The 18,031-nt window shown below is 43.1% G+C and overlaps 1 protein-coding gene across 1 annotated transcript in view; it reads right to left on the minus strand.

The window, feature by feature from the left end:
* Positions 1-18,031, minus strand: part of cntn5 (contactin 5) — a 493,785-nt gene that overhangs the window by 126,092 nt on the left and 349,662 nt on the right. The window contains exon 8 of the mRNA XM_071358202.1: positions 1,591-1,693. Coding sequence (XP_071214303.1) covers positions 1,591-1,693 — 103 coding nt within the window. The remainder of the gene's footprint in view (positions 1-1,590; positions 1,694-18,031) is intronic.

An 18,031-nucleotide genomic window follows, 5' to 3' on the forward strand; every position in this document is an offset into this window, starting at 1 on the left:
TAAGGACACAGTCAGAGGAGGTGATGGGAATGTAAGGACGCAGTCAGAGGAGGTGATGGGAGAGTAAGGATGCAGTCAGAGGAGGTGATGGGAGAGTAAGGATGCAGTCAGAGGAGGTGATGGGAGAGTAAGGATGCAGTCAGAGGAGGTGATGGGAGAGTAAGGATGCAGTCAGAGGAGGTGATGGGAGAGTAAGGATACAGTCAGAGGAGGTGATGGGAGAGTAAGGACGCAGTCAGAGGAGGTGATGGGAGAGTAAGGATACAGTCAGAGGAGGTGATGGGAGAGTAAGGACACAGTCAGAGGAGGTGATGGGAGAGTAAGGATACAGTCAGAGGAGGTGATGGGAATGTAAGGACGCAGTCAGCGCAATGTCTATAGGTTTTGGTAACGACTTATTCTAAAGTGGATAATTAACTGTAAATGACTGACTTAGATAGCAGCCCCTTGAAAGCAATGTAAATAATTACCAGGTTCCTTTAGTGTTAGCGTCAGATTAGACGCTGTTTCTAGATAGAACTCAGTCATACATTATTCAACACAAATAATAATTCTACACCAAAATATGAAGTAGATGATACAGGATTATGGTTGGAAACTAAAACGTATCTTGTTATGCAAAACATGCCGTAAAGCTTTGCGTTAAGAGGTCAACAAGAGGGTGAAAAACATCTTCAACCAACTAACATGTTGTCATGACCATTTGTCTGTCTGTGTCTGTCTGAAACCCGCCACCGGGGACTGCCTGGCACTCATTTTAGCAGGGTACACAATTGTTTCCATCTTTCACAGCCCTAATCTTGGCCGGATCCATCTTTCACAGCCCTAATCTTGGCCGGATCGATCTTTCACAGCCCTAATCTTGGCCGGATCGATCTTTCACAGCCCTAATCTTGGCCGGATCGATCTTTCACAGCCATAATCTTGGCCGGATCCATCTTTCACAGCCCTAATCTTGGCCGGATCGATCTTTCACAGCCCTAATCTTGGCCGGATCGATCTTTCACAGCCCTAATCTTGGCCGGATCGATCTTTCACAGCCATAATCTTGGCCGGATCCATCTTTCACAGCCCTAATCTTGGCCGGATCGATCTTTCACAGCCATAATCTTGGCCGGATCCATCTTTCACAGCTCTAATCTTGGCCGGATCCATCTTTCACAGCCATAATCTTGGCCGGATCCATCTTTCACAGCCCTAATCTTGGCCGGATCCATCTTTCACAGCTCTAATCTTGGCCAGATCCATCTTTCACAGTTACAATGACAAACTGCAGTCAGGTCAAGACCCTGGTGAGGACGATGAGCACGCAGATGAGATGCACTGAGACGCCTTCTGACAGTTTGTGCAGAAGTTCTTTGGTTGTGCAAACCCACAGTTTTTGCTGAGGGTGGCACAATTCTGGTAAATTCCCCAAAATTCCCAAATTTTCCAGAAATCCTGGTTGATGAATTCCCAGATTTCCTGTTTATTCCTTCCCAATTCCAGGAATCGGGACTATACTAATTATATGAATTGTAACCCTAAGTTTCAACATAAAGGATGAATATGTATGTTCAGGGGTATAATACAGCATGTTTCTGTACTTACTTCCCCAGAGCGAAACACTCCAGCCTCACAGTGACTCCTCTGGCAGCCGGGACAGACAGGGGGAAATGCACCTCGATTTTAGGCTCATATTCTCCCATTAGACCTGTAAAACAAGACAACAGAGGAAAGAGAGCTATAAAACAACAGACATTGTCAATTAACAGACCGTGCCTGAAGAAAGACGCTCTGAGAAAAGTCAGATAAAGACTGTCCTGTATGTTGGATCTGTGCTGCATATGTCTAAGATGCAGTGTGCTGATGATATACTGGTGTGTGTGTGTGTGTGTGTGTGTGTGTCTGTGTGTGTGTGTGTGTGTGTGTGTGTTTTGTACTACGGGCGTTTGTGAAAACTACAACAACCATTACACAAGTTGAGCTGCTAAGCTTCAAAATGCCTTCATCTGTAGACCGTGTCATGACTTTATACACAGCTAGACAAACAGTTGAACTAATGGACAGATACAGCTAGTGACCACATGAAGCACCAGACTTCAGGAATACCACCAGCACCACACACATACACACAAACACACATAAGACATAATAGACGGTAGGACGGACACACCTACACCCTCACAGACGGACTCACACACCCTCCCTTGTTTTATCGATGGAAATATAGACCATAAACGATTAGAATTCTGTTGAGATGTGGGCTGTACATGTTGAGATGTGGGCTAATGGCTGTACATGTTGAGATGTGGCTAATGACTGTACATGTTGAGATGTGGGCTAATGGCTGTACATGTTGAGATGTGGGCTAATGACTGTACATGTTGAGATGTGGGATAATGACTGTACATGTTGAGATGTGGGATAATGACTGTACATGTTGAGATGTGGGATAATGACTGTACATGTTGAGATGTGGATAATGACTGTACATGTTGAGATGTGGGATAATGACTGTACATGTTGAGATGTGGATAATGACTGTACATGTTGAGATGTGGATAATGACTGTACATGTTGAGATGTGGGCTAATGACTGTACATGTTGAGATGTGGGCTAATGACTGTACATGTTGAGATGTGGATAATGACTGTACAAGTTGAGATGTGGGCTAATGGCTGTACATGTTGAGATGTGGGCTAATGACTGTACATGTTGAGATGTGGGATAATGACTGTACATGTTGAGATGTGGGATAATGACTGTACATGTTGAGATGTGGATAATGACTGTACATGTTGAGATGTGGGATAATGACTGTACATGTTGAGATGTGGATAATGACTGTACATGTTGAGATGTGGATAATGACTGTACATGTTGAGATGTGGGCTAATGACTGTACATGTTGAGATGTGGGCTAATGACTGTACATGTTGAGATGTGGATAATGACTGTACAAGTTGAGATGTGGGATAATGGCTGTACATGTTGAGATGTGGGCTAATGCTGTACATGTTGAGATGTGGGCTAATGACTGTACATGTTGAGATGTGGGCTAATGGCTGTACATGTTGAGATGTGGGCTAATGGCTGTACATGTTGAGATGTGGATAATGACTGTACATGTTGAGATGTGGGCTAATGACTGTACATGTTGAGATGTGGGCTAATGACTGTACATGTTGAGATGTGGGCTAATGACTGTACATGTTGAGATGTGGGCTAATGGCTGTACATGTTGAGATGTGGGCTAATGACTGTACATGTTGAGATGTGGACTAATGACTGTACATGTTGAGATGTGGGCTAATGACTGTACATGTTGAGATGTGGATAATGGCTGTACATGTTGAGATGTGGACTAATGACTGTACATGTTGAGATGTGGGCTAATGACTGTACATGTTGAGATGTGGGCTAATGACTGTACATGTTGAGATGTGGACTGTACATGTGGAGATGTGGACTGTACATGTTGAGATGTGGATAATGGCTGTACATGTTGAGATGTGGGATAATGACTGTACATGTTGAGATGTGGACTAATGACTGTACATGTTGAGATGTGGATAATGACTGTACATGTTGAGATGTGGGCTAATGACTGTACATGTTGAGATGTGGGCTAATGACTGTACATGTTGAGATGTGGATAATGGCTGTACATGTTGAGATGTGGACTAATGACTGTACATGTTGAGATGTGGGCTAATGACTGTACATGTTGAGATGTGGGCTAATGACTGTACATGTTGAGATGTGGGCTAATGGCTGTACATGTTGAGATGTGGGCTAATGACTGTACATGTTGAGATGTGGGCTAATGGCTGTACATGTTGAGATGTGGGCTAATGACTGTACATGTTGAGATGTGGGCCAATGACTGTACATGTTGAGATGTGGGCTAATGACTGTACATGTTGAGATGTGGGATAATGACTGTACATGTTGAGATGTGGCTGTACATGTTGAGATGTGGGCTAATGACTGTACATGTTGAGATGTGGGCTAATGGCTGTACATGTTGAGATGTGGATAATGGCTGTACATGTTGAGATGTGGGCTGTACATGTTGAGATGTGGCTACTGAAGAACTAGATAATTGATATCATATTAAAGCTTTCTGTAGAACTAGCATATTGATAGAAAGAAATGCTCCCCGAGTTGTGTTCTCCCCCAATAAAACAACTGCATTTACATCCTGTACATGTCCTGTGGCTTGTTTTATGTTCCAATTTAATTTCTTTATTAAGCCAATTAATTCTTCTTCTTTATGCTTTCTTGTTTATGGCAAGTCACGGCAACCAATTACAGGATACAGTCTGTGTCTTGAAACCCGTCAAAGCCTCTTTAAATCCCAGTCTTGATGAAAGTAGATTATTACACTTCGGTGAGGTTTCACATCCTGCTCCAAGTGAAGGAAGTAACGGAAACATTTGAGTTGGAGGAAATATAAATGGAAAGATGATTATAAACACTGATTTAGAAACCCAAATCACAAAGTAAGATATCTAACTCGTATGTCAGGGATTAACATCTAGACTAACTCGTATGTCAGGGATTAATATCTAGGCTAACTCGTATGTCAGGGATTAATATCTAGACTAACTCGTATGTCAGGGATTAATATCTAGGCTAACTCGTACGTCAGGGATTAACATCTAGGCTAACTCGTATGTCAGGGATTAATATCTAGGCTAACTCGTACGTCAGGGATTAACATCTAGGCTAACTCGTATGTCAGGGATTAACATCTAGGCTAACTCGTATGTCAGGGATTAATATCTAGACTAATTTGTATGTCAGGGATTAATATCTAGGCTAACTCGTATGTCAGGGATTAATATCTAGACTAATTTGTATGTCAGGGATTAATATCTAGACTAATTTGTATGTCAGGGATTAATATCTAGGTTAACTCGTATGTCAGGGATTAATATCTAGATTAATTTGTATGTCAGGGATTAATATCTAGGCTAACTCGTATGTCAGGGATTAATATCTAGACTAATTTGTATGTCAGGGATTAATATCTAGGTTAACTCGTATGTCAGGGATTAAAATCTAGACTAACTCGGATGTCAGGGATTAACATCTAGACTAATTTGTATGTCAGGGATTAATATCTAGGTTAACTCGTATGTCAGGGATTAAAATCTAGGTTAACTCGTATGTCAGGGATTAAAATCTAGACTAACTCGGATGTCAGGGATTAACATCTAGACTAACTTGAATGTCAGGGATTAATATCTAGACTAACTCATATGTCAGGGATTAATATCTAAAATAACTCATATGTCAGTGATTAATATCTAGACTAACTCGTATGTCAGGGATTAATATCTAGACTAACTCGTATATCAGGGATTAACATCTAGGCTAACTCGTATGTCAGGGATTAACATCTAGACTAACTCATATGTCAGGGATTAATATCTAGGCTAACTCGTATGTCAGGGATTAATATCTAGACTAATTTGTATGTCAGGGATTAATATCTAGGTTAACTCGTATGTCAGGGATTAAAATCTAGACTAACTCGGATGTCAGGGATTAACATCTAGACTAATTTATATGTCAGGGATTAATATCTAGGTTAACTCGTATGTCAGGGATTAAAATCTAGACTAACTCGGATGTCAGGGATTAACATCTAGACTAACTTGAATGTCAGGGATTAATATCTAGACTAACTCATATGTCAGGGATTAATATCTAAAATAACTCATATGTCAGTGATTAATATCTAGACTAACTCGTATGTCAGGGATTAATATCTAGACTAACTCGTATATCAGGGATTAACATCTAGGCTAACTCGTATGTCAGGGATTAACATCTAGACTAACTCATATGTCAGGGATTAACATCTAGACTAACTCGTATGTCAGGGATTAACATCTAGACTAACTCATATGTCAGGGATTAACATCTAGACTAACTCGTATGTCAGAGATTCTTGAAAGACGGGCCAATCTCACATTTTTCCCCAAAAACATTTCTCTTAATATTATTAACAAAATTTGAAATATATATTTTGATAGACCAAATGATCAGTTATCACACTACGTAAAGGAACACCGTCCTATTGTTTTCTCATAAAATGCAACTAACTGGATTCATTTAAATTACATCAGACACCATAAAATGCAATTAACACGATTCCTGTCAATCATGTCAGACACCATAAAATGCAATTAACACGATTCCTGTCAATCATGTCAGACACCATAAAATGCAATTAACACGATTCCTGTCAATCATGTCAGACACCATAAAATGCAACTACCTGGATTCATGTCAATCGTGTCGGACACCACAAAATGCAACTAACAAGATTTATGTCAATTACGTCAGATACCATAACATGTATTTCATTTTTACAATGAATGTCCAACAAGTGTTTAAAGGCCTTGATTGTTTCATTCTATTATTCAAATATGTCATACAAATCTCCAAATGTGTAACGGCTGTCAATGTCGTTCTCCTCCTCAGACGAGGAGGAGCATGGATCGGACCAAGATGCGGAGTAGGAGGTATTCATGATTTTAATGACAAACCAACAAACACTAACAAATTAACAAAACAACAAACGTGACTAACCTGCAACAGTCCTGTGTGGCCCAAACGCTAACACAGGAAACAAACACCCACAAAACACCAGTGAAACCCTGGCTGCCTTAGTATGACTCTCAATCAGAGACAAACGATACACACCTGTCTCTAATTGAGAATCATACCAGGCCGAACACAAAACCCAACATAGAAATAGAAAACATAGACTGCCCACCCAACACTCACGCCCTGACCAATAAAGACATACAAAACAAGAGAAAACAGGTCAGGAACGTGACAAAATGTATGTTTGTTTTGTTTTATAGGGCTATATAAGTGCTCCAGGGCTACATTCGTTAGCATTTCAGACATTGTTTGTCTAGATTTAAAACAGCACCTAGCACAGCAAATCCATCAGAAGTAGAGATGTTTCCAGAGCATGAGTGGCCTTGTTGCACTACATGTAATGAGAACATGCCTAAGGGGTCCTTATAGCTGTCCCTGCTACTTCCTGATTCATTTGGGATTTTAAACAAATCTGGAGTTGATCAAATCTCCAGACACATACTTTTTTTTTGGGGGGGGGGGGGGGGGTTTACCCACGAGAGTTTTGCCTCCCTCACCGCGCCACTTTGTTGATTCAATGCAGGTAGAACTAGTTACACCACTGCTGTTTACAATGAAAAGGAAATACATTTGTTAATCTATTTTGTTGCGCTGTTAAATTTGTATCGGTTGTTTCATATCTGATGTACTCAGGGTGTTTGTTACATATTATTTCAGCTGCGTGTACCACAAGCAAATGGTAACATTCCTTGCCAAATGACCACAGTTTTATCACAAATTCAAAACAGTCTGATTGAAGTAGGGATATATGTGTTCCAACATCGAGCTGCAGGGATATATGTGTTCCAACATCGAGCTGCTGGATATATGTGTTCCAACATCGAGCTGCTGGATATATGTGTTCCAACATCGAGCTGCAGGGATATATGTGTTCCAACTTCTAGCTGCAGGGATATACAGTGGGGAGAACAAGTATTTGATACACTGCCGATTTTGCAGGTTTTCCTACTTACAAAGCATGTAGAGGTCTGTAATTTTGATCATAGGTACACTTCAACTGTGAGAGACGGAATCTAAAACAAAAATCCTGAAAATCACATTGTATGATTTTTAAGTAATTAATTTGCATTTTATTGCATGACATAAGTATTTGATACATCAGAAAAGCAGAACTTAATATTTGGTACAGAAACCTTTGTTTGCAATTACAGAGATCATAGGTTTCCTGTAGTTCTTGACCAGGTTTGCACACACTGCAGCAGGGATTTTGGCCCACTCCTCCATTCCATCCTTCAGGTTTCGGGGCTGTCGCTGGGCAATACGGACTTTCAGCTCCCTCCAAAGATTTTCTATTGGGTTCAGATCTGGAGACTGGCTAGGCCACTCCAGGACCTTGAGATGCTTCTTACGGAGCCACTCCTTAGTTGCCCTGGCTGTGTGTTTCGGGTCGTTGTCATGCTGGAAGACCCAGCTACGACCCATCCTCAATGCTCTTACTGAGGGAAGGAGGTTGTTGGCCAAGATCTCGCGATACATGGCCCCATCCATCCTCCCCTCAATACGGTGCAGTCGTCCTGTCCCCTTTGCAGAAAAGCATCCCCAAAGAATGATGTTTCCACCTCCATGCTTCACGGTTGGGATGGTGTTCTTGGGGTTGTACTCATCCTTCTTCTTCTTCCAAACACGGCGAGTGGAGTTTAGACCAAAAAGCTCTATTTTTGTCTCATCAGACCACATGACCTTCTCCCATTCCTCCTCTGGATCATCCAGATGGTCATTGGCAAACTTCAGACGGGCCTGGACATGCGCTGGCTTGAGCAGGGGGACCTTGCGTGCGCTGCAGGATTTTAATCCATGACGGCGTAGTGTGTTACTAATGGTTTTCTTTTAGACTGTGGTCCCAGCTCTCTTCAGGTCATTGACCAGGTCCTGCCGTGTAGTTCTGGGCTGATCCCTCACCTTCCTCATGATCATTGATGCCCCACGAGGTGAGATCTTGCATGGAGCCCCAGACCGAGGGTGATTGACCGTCATCTTCAACTTCTTCCATTTTCTAATAATTGCGCCAACAGTTGTTGCCTTCTCCCCAAGCTGCTTGCCTATTGTCCTGTAGCCCATCCCAGCCTTGTGCAGGTCTACAATTTTATCCCTGATGTCCTTACACAGCTCTCTGGTCTTGGCCATTGTGGAGAGGTTGGAGTCTGTTTGATTGAGTGTGTGGACAGGTGTCTTTTATACAGGTAACGAGTTCAAACAGGTGCAGTTAATACAGGTAATGAGTGGAGAACAGGAGGGCTTCTTAAAGAAAAACTAACAGGTCTGTGAGAGACGGAATTCTTACTGGTTGGTAGGTTTTCAAATACTTATGTCATGCAATAAAATGCAAATTAATTAGTTAAAAATCATACAATGTGATTTTCAGGATTTTTGTTTTAGATTCCGTCTCTCACAGTTGAAGTGTACCTATGATAAAAATTACAGACCTCTACATGCTTTGTAAGTAGGAAAACCTGCAAAATCGGCAGTGTATCAAATACTTGTTCTCCCCACTGTATGTGTTCCAACATCGAGCTGCAGGGATATATGTGTTCCAACATCGAGCTGCTGGATATATGTGTTCCAACATCGAGCTGCTGGATATATGTGTTCCAACATCGAGCTGCTGGATATATGTGTTCCAACATCGAGCTGCTGGATATATGTGTTCCAACATCGAGCTGCTGAATATATGTGTTCCAACTTCGAGCTGTAGGGATATATGTGTTCCAACATCGAGCTGCAGGGATATATGTGTTCCAACATCGAGCTGCTGGATATATGTGTTCCAACATCGAGCTGCTGGATATATGTGTTCCAACATCGAGCTGCTGGATATATGTGTTCCAACATCGAGCTGCTGGATATATGTGTTCCAACATCGAGCTGCAGGATATATGTGTACCAACATCGAGCTGCAGGATATATGTGTTCCAACATCGAGCTGCAGGGATATATGTGTTCCAACATCGAGCTGCAGGGATATACAGTATGTGGTCCAACATCGAGCTGCTGGATATATGTGTTCCAACATCGAGCTGCTGGATATATGTGTACCAACTTCTAGCTGCAGGGATATATGTGTTCCAACATCGAGCTGCTGGATATATGTGTTCCAACATCGAGCTGCTGAATATATGTGTTCCAACATCGAGCTGCAGGGATATATGTGTTCCAACATCGAGCTGCTGGATATATGTGTTCCAACATCGAGCTGCAGGGATATATGTGTTCCAACATCGAGCTGCTGGATATATGTGTTCCAACATCGAGCTGCAGGGATATATGTGTTCCAACATCGAGCTGCTGGATATATGTGTTCCAACATCGAGCTGCAGGGATATATGTGTTCCAACATCGAGCTGTAGGGATATATGTGTTCCAACATCGAGCTGCAGGGATATATGTGTACCAACATCGAGCTGCTGGATATATGTGTACCAACATCGAGCTGCTGGATATATGTGTTCCAACATCGAGCTGCTGGATATATGTGTTCCAACATCGAGCTGCTGGATATATGTGTACCAACTTCTAGCTGCAGGGATATATGTGTTCCAACATCGAGGTGCTGGATATATGTGTTCCAACATCGAGCTGCTGGATATATGTGTTCCAACATCGAGCTGCAGGGATATATGTGTACCAACATCGAGCTGCTGGATATATGTGTTCCAACATCGAGCTGCTGGATATATGTGTTCCAACATCGAGCTGCAGTTTTGGAATAATTGCATCCGTTCTATTTTCCACTGCGACCTGCCATTCAGAATTGATTTGCCGACGGCAAGTCTATAATCTAAACATAGACAGGTTCCACAATTAGTTTGATAAGGAAAAATAGAGTATTTTCATCAGAATCATTAAGCTGAGCACTACTCACCAAACAGATGTTGTTGTCACACCCTGATCTGTCTCACCTGTCCTTGTGATTGTCTCCACCCCCTCCAGGTGTCGCTTGTTTTTCCCAGTGTATTTATCCCTGTGTTTCCTGTCTCTCTGTACCAGTGTATTTATCCCTGTGTTTCCTGTCTCTCTGTGCCAGTGTATTTATTCCTGTGTTTCCTGTCTCTCTGTACCAGTGTATTTATCCCTGTGTTTCCTGTCTCTCTGTGCCAGTGTATTTATCCCTGTGTTTCCTGTCTCTCTGTACCAGTGTATTTATCCCTGTGTTTCCTGTCTCCCTGTACCAGTGTATTTATCCCTGTCTCTCTGTACCAGTGTATTTATCCCTGTGTTTCCTGTCTCTCTGTGCCAGTGTATTTATCCCTGTGTTTCCTGTCTCTCTGTGCCAGTGTATTTATCCCTGTGTTTCCTGTCTCTCTGTACCAGTGTATTTATCCCTGTGTTTCCTGTCTCTCTGTGCCAGTGTATTTATCCCTGTGTTTCCTGTCTCTCTGTACCAGTCTATTTATCCCTGTGTTTCCTGTCTCTCTGTACCAGTGTATTTATCCCTGTGTTTCCTGTCTCTCTGTACCAGTGTATTTATCCCTGTGTTTCCTGTCTCTCTGTGCCAGTGTATTTATCCCTGTGTTTCCTGTCTCTCTGTACCAGTGTATTTATCCCTGTGTTTCCTGTCTCTCTGTGCCAGTGTATTTATCCCTGTGTTTCATGTCTCTCTGTACCAGTGTATTTATCCCTGTGTTTCCTGTCTCTCTGTACCAGTGTATTTATCCCTGTGTTTCCTGTCTCTCTGTACCAGTGTATTTATCCCTGTGTTTCCTGTCTCCCTGTACCAGTGTATTTATCCCTGTGTTTCCTGTCTCCCCGTACCAGTGTATTTATCCCTGTGTTTCCTGTCTCCCTGTACCAGTGTATTTATCCCTGTGTTTCCTGTCTCTCTGTGCCAGTGTATTTATCCCTGTGTTTCCTGTCTCTCTGTGGCAGTGTATTTATCCCTGTGTTTCCTGTCTCTCTGTGCCAGTGTATTTATCCCTGTGTTTCCTGTCTCTCTGTACCAGTGTATTTATCCCTGTGTTTCCTGTCTCCCTGTACCAGTGTATTTATCCCTGTGTTTCCTGTCTCCCTGTACCAGTGTATTTATCCCTGTGTTTCCTGTCTCTCTGTACCAGTGTATTTATCCCTGTGTTTCCTGTCTCTCTGTACTAGTGTATTTATCCCTGTGTTTCCTGTCTCTCTGTACCAGTGTATTTATCCCTGTGTTTCCTGTCTCTCTGTACCAGTGTATTTATCCCTGTGTTTCCTGTCTCCCTGTACCAGTGTATTTATCCCTGTGTTTCCTGTCTCCCCGTACCAGTGTATTTATCCCTGTGTTTCCTGTCTCCCTGTACCAGTGTATTTATCCCTGTGTTTCCTGTCTCCCCGTACCAGTGTATTTATCCCTGTGTTTCCTGTCTCTCTGTACCAGTGTATTTATCCCTGTGTTTCCTGTCTCTCTGTACTAGTGTATTTATCCCTGTGTTTCCTGTCTCTCTGTACCAGTGTATTTATCCCTGTGTTTCCTGTCTCTCTGTACCAGTGTATTTATCCCTGTGTTTCCTGTCTCCCTGTACCAGTGTATTTATCCCTGTGTTTCCTGTCTCCCCGTACCAGTGTATTTATCCCTGTGTTTCCTGTCTCTCTGTACCAGTGTATTTATCCCTGTGTTTCCTGTCTCTCTGTACCAGTGTATTTATCCCTGTGTTTCCTGTCTCCCTGTACCAGTGTATTTATCCCTGTGTTTCCTGTCTCCCCGTACCAGTGTATTTATCCCTGTGTTTCCTGTCTCTCTGTACCAGTGTATTTATCCCTGTGTTTCCTGTCTCCCTGTACCAGTGTATTTATCCCTGTGTTTCCTGTCTCTCTGTACCAGTGTATTTATCCCTGTGTTTCCTGTCTCCCTGTACCAGTGTATTTATCCCTGTGTTTCCTGTCTCCCCGTACCAGTGTATTTATCCCTGTGTTTCCTGTCTCCCTGTACCAGTGTATTTATCCCTGTGTTTCCTGTCTCTCTGTGCCAGTGTATTTATCCCTGTGTTTCCTGTCTCTCTGTGGCAGTGTATTTATCCCTGTGTTTCCTGTCTCTCTGTACCAGTATATTTATCCCTGTTTCCTGTCTCTCTGTACCAGTGTATTTATCCCTGTTTCCTGTCTCTTTGTGCCACTTTGTCTTGTATGTCCAAGTCACCAGCGGTTTTCCCGTACTCATGCCTTTGCAATTCTCTTTTTCTAGTCCTCCCGGTGTTGACCCTTGCCTGTTCTGGACTCTGTACCCGCCTGCCTGACCATCCTGCCTGCCTTGACTACGAGCCTGTCTGCCACTCTGTACCTCCTGAACTCTGATCTGGTTTTGACCTTTTACCTGTCCACGCCCATTCTCTTGCCTACTCCTTTTGGATTATTAAACATTGTAAGACTCCAACCATCTGCCTCCTGTGTCTGCATCTGAGTCTCGCCTGTGTCTTGCCTTGTGGCCGTAATTCATTCCCATACAGTGTTCACTGTAGAATTGTCCATCCCAAAGAACAGGCAGAATAAACTAAATTGAACGTCTGTCTATCGAAAATAAGATACATTTAGGTCTGTAACCGTGCAATTTTTTTACTTTCAACTCACCAAATTGAGCCCCGTTTCAAATGATCTCTCTTCGAGAATAACCGTTCCAGAAGCATCAATTCGCACTGGCAACTTTTTTTCATTGGAAAAACATTCTGTTCTATTTTATTCTGTTATTTCACATCATGGCATTTTTTTTTACTATAAAATAGATGTGTCTTGAATGTGATAAGGGCTCAGGAAATAAGAATATCTTGTCTGCTAAATTAACAAATCAAGGCTATGCCATATGCTTCTACAAGCAAGTGCCAATGCTGAGGTTACTGCCTTGTTGAGACTGTGTTCCAACATACATATAATATAACCAGTTGATATTATACATCAATAAATCAATCTGACATGGCTCTTGTTTTTTTTATTGACTAGATACACACTGAGTGTACAAAATATTAGGAACACCTTCCTAATATTGAGTTGCACCCCTTTTTACCCTCAGAACAGCCTCAATTTGCCGGGGCACACACTCTACAAGGTGTGGAAAGCGGTTCCACAGGGATGCTGGCCCATGTTGACTCCAATGCTTCCCATAGTTGTGTCAAGTTGGCTGGATGTCCTTTGGATGGTGGACAATTCTTGATAAACACGTGAAACTGTTGAGCATGAAAAACCCAGCAGCGTTGCAGTTCTTGACACACTCAGACCGGTGCACCTGGCACCTACTACCATACCCCGTGGCACACATAAACAATCCATGTCTCAATTGTCTCAAGGCTTAAAAATACTTCTTCAACCCGTCTCCTCCCCTTCATCTACACTGATTGAAGTGGATTTAACAAGTGACATCAATAAGGGAACTTATCTTTCACCTGGAATCACCTGGTCAGTCATGGAAAGAGCAGGTGTTCTTAATGTTTTGTCCACTCAGTGAATTTGGGGCAATTTAGCAATTAGGATTTGATAAATGTAATGGTTATGATAAATGTAATGGTTATGATAAATGTCATGGTTATGATAAATGTAATGGTTATGATAACTGTAATGGTTATGATAAATGTCATGGTTATGATAAATGTAATGGTTATGATAAATGTAATGGTTATGATAAATGTAATGGTTATGATAAATGATGCATTGTTGCTCACAGTTGACATATAGATAAATGTGCACATATTTTTTTTCTGGCCTTGTCTTCTACAAATATATTTGATTTTATTTATTTGAGTACACAAGTTCAAAATCATTGTATTGTATCAGAACCTAAGAAAAATGCTTGTGTTCTGTTCATGAATATGGATCTGTTTTTGAAGCAACAGTGTAGAATTGGAGGAAATGTATAAAAAAACATATTTTTTTCAGTAAAATAATATTGTTAATTTTTTTACTTTCAGACAAAGTCAAGCGCTCATGAATAGGGCAAACTATATATTAATGTGTCCAAATACTTCATGGTTCAGAGGTGTCATGGGCACAAGGGCATTGGCGTATCAGAGGAATTTAGTTGAAGGGAGAAGACTGACTGGACCGGGAAAAGAGTACCCTCCCCCCAGTCACTCTGACTGGACCGGGAAAAGAGTACCCTTCCCCCAGTCACTCTGACTGGACCGGGAAAAGAGTACCCTCCCCCCAGTCACTCTGACTGGACCGGGAAAAGAGTACCCTCCCCCCAGTCACTCTGACTGGACCAGGAAAAGAGTACCCTCCCCCCAGTCACTCTGACTGGACCAGGAAAAGAGTACCCTCCCCCCAGTCACTCTGACTGGACCAGGAAAAGAGTACCCTCCCTCCAGTCACTCTGACTGGACCAGGAAAAGAGTACCCTCCCCCCAGTCACTCTGACTGGACCAGGAAAAGAGTACCCTCCCCCCAGTCACTCTGACTGGACCAGGAAAAGAGTACCCTCCCCCCAGTCACTCTGACTGGACCAGGAAAAGAGTACCCTCCCCCCAGTCACTCTGACTGGACCAGGAAAAGAGTACCATCCCCCCAGTCACTCTGACTGGACCAGGAAAAGAGTACCCTCCCCCCAGTCACTCTGACTGGACCAGGAAAAGAGTACCCTCCCCCCAGTCACTCTGACTGGACCAGGAAAAGAGTACCATCCCCCCAGTCACTCTGACTGGACCAGGAAAAGAGTACCCTCCCCCCAGTCACTCTGACTGGACCAGGAAAAGAGTACCATCCCCCCAGTCACTCTGACTGGACCAGGAAAAGAGTACCCTCCCCCCAGTCACTCTGACTGGACCAGGAAAAGAGTACCCTCCCCCCAGTCACTCTGACTGGACCAGGAAAAGAGTACCATCCCCCCAGTCACTCTGACTGGACCAGGAAAAGAGTACCCTCCCCCCAGTCACTCTAACTAGTAAGGGGTTATTTCCAAGGTGCACCACGGAGCAAAGCTATGCAGGACGCTAGATAGTCTAGTGCGTGCAAACAGTATCGTCAGTGGACGAGGAGAGAGAGTGCAGAGCAACACACAGCATTTGATTTGAATTTAGCTGCCGGTGTTGGGCAGGACTCGCAGGATGTATGTTTGTAAATTAATTTGATCAAGCTAAGTAGCCTATTGATTTGTTCTTGATGAATAAATACAACTAAAATGTTTTGTTTCTCTGTAAGCCAAATCAAACTATCAGTACAGTTATAGTAGCTTCTTTATAACTATCTTATCTGCCTGCTGCCAAGGCTGCTAGACTTTAGAAAAGCAAGTAAAAATTTATTACTAAATGTACTGAATAAAACTGACATTCCTTTCAATATTTTACCCAGATTGTTACAGAAATGCAGAGAAGCATATTCTGTTTCTTTAGAACAGACAGCTCAAGAGGTATGCAGAAAATACTGGCTGTAGAAAAAGCTTATTTCAGGTGTTTGACAATGGCAAACGTCTGTCTGCCTGTCTGTCTCCGTTCTCCTCATCTCCTCCCGTTGCGTAGTGAAGGGAAGATCCATGACTTTACCGCAGGGGTATAACAGAACCACGATGCAGGGCTGCAGGTTTGATTAAGAGTGTTAGAACCAGGGCAGGACAGAGGTGATGCAGGTTTGATTAAGAGTGTTAGAACCAGGGCAGGACAGAGGTGAGGCAGGTTTGATTAAGAGTGTTAGAACCAGGGCAGGACAGAGGTGATGCAGGTTTGATTAAGAGTGTTAGAACCAGGGCAGGACAGAGGTGATGCAGGTTTGATTAAGAGTGTTAGAACCAGGGCAGGACAGAGGTGATGCAGGTTTGATTAAGAGTGTTAGAACCAGGGCAGGACAGAGGTGATGCAGGTTTGATTAAGAGTGTTAGAACCAGGGCAGGACAGAGGTGATGCAGGTTTGATTAAGAGTGTTAGAACCAGGGCAGGACAGAGGTGAGGCAGGTTTGATTAAGAGTGTTAGAACCAGGGCAGGACAGATGTGATGCAGGTTTGATTAAGAGTGTTAGAACCAGGGCAGGACAGAGGTGATGCAGGTTTGATTAAGAGTGTTAGAACCAGGGCAGGACAGAGGTGATGCAGGTTTGATTAAGAGTGTTAGAACCAGGGCAGGACAGAGGTGATGCAGGTTTGATTAAGAGTGTTAGAACCAGGGCAGGACAGAGGTGATGCAGGTTTGATTAAGAGTGTTAGAACCAGGGCAGGACAGAGGTGATGCAGGTTTGATTAAGAGTGTTAGAACCAGGGCAGGACAGAGGTGATGCAGGTTTGATTAAGAGTGTTAGAACCAGGGCAGGACAGAGGTGATGCAGGTTTGATTAAGAGTGTTAGAACCAGGGCAGGACAGAGGTGATGCAGGTTTGATTAAGAGTGTTAGAACCAGGGCAGGACAGAGGAGACACACAGATCCAGCTTGAGCTTCTAAACCTCATCCACTTTCACTGGGGCACAGATGCCAGCATCTCATTGGACAGAGGCATAGATTGCACCCTCTGATTGGTCAGACTCCAACATCTGGGTGAAGACACAGCTTGCAGGCGCCGAAGGGTTCAGCAGTGAGGTGTGCCAATATAATTTTCATCCTTTTAGACCCAAATTCTCGGTACAGGCTGAATATGCGAGAGGTGTCTGCCAAGAAAGTGTTTGGTGTAATGGGCTGTACGGCTGAATGGCACATCGTATTAGACACCTTTATGTTTTGGAGTCTACCATCTGAGAGAGTCTACCCTCTTAGAGAGTCTACCCTCTTAGAGAGTCTACCCTCTGAGAGAGTCTACCCTCTGAGAGAGTCTACCCTCTGAGAGAGTCTACCCTCTGAGAGAGTCTACCCTCCGAGAGAGTCTACCCTCCGAGAGAGTCTACCCTCCGAGAGAGTCTACCCTCCGAGAGAGTCTACCCTCCGAGAGAGTCTACCCTCCGAGAGAGTCTACCCTCCGAGAGAGTCTACCCTCCGAGAGAGTCTACCCTCCGAGAGAGTCTACCCTCCGAGAGAGTCTACCCTCCGAGAGAGTCTACCCTCTGAGAGAGTCTACACTCTGAGAGAGTCTACCCTCTTAGAGAGTCTCTGTCATGCCCTGGCCATAGAGAGGTTTTTATTCTCTATTTTGGTTAGGCCAAGGTGTGACTAGGGTGGGCATTCTAGTTTCTTTATTTCTATGTTTTGTATTTCTATGTTTTGGCCGGGTATGGTTCTCAATCAGGGACAGTTGTCTATCGTTGTCTCTGATTGGGAATCATACTTAGGCAGCCTTTTTTCCTTTGGTGTTTGTGGGTAGTTATCTTTGTTAGTGGCACTATAGCCCTGTTAAGCTTCACGGTTGTTACTTCGTTTCTTGTTTTGTTGGCGACATTTAAATATAATAAAGGAAAGACCCACCACACCATTTAATTAAATACCTCTCCCCGATAACCACACCACACCATTCATTGGCCACAAATATGGATAATACAAAAATTCGTATTTTCCACCACCTGA

Source organism: Salvelinus alpinus, chromosome 21 (genome assembly GCF_045679555.1).
Source record: "Salvelinus alpinus chromosome 21, SLU_Salpinus.1, whole genome shotgun sequence".
Classification (NCBI taxonomy): Eukaryota; Metazoa; Chordata; class Actinopteri; order Salmoniformes; family Salmonidae; genus Salvelinus; species Salvelinus alpinus.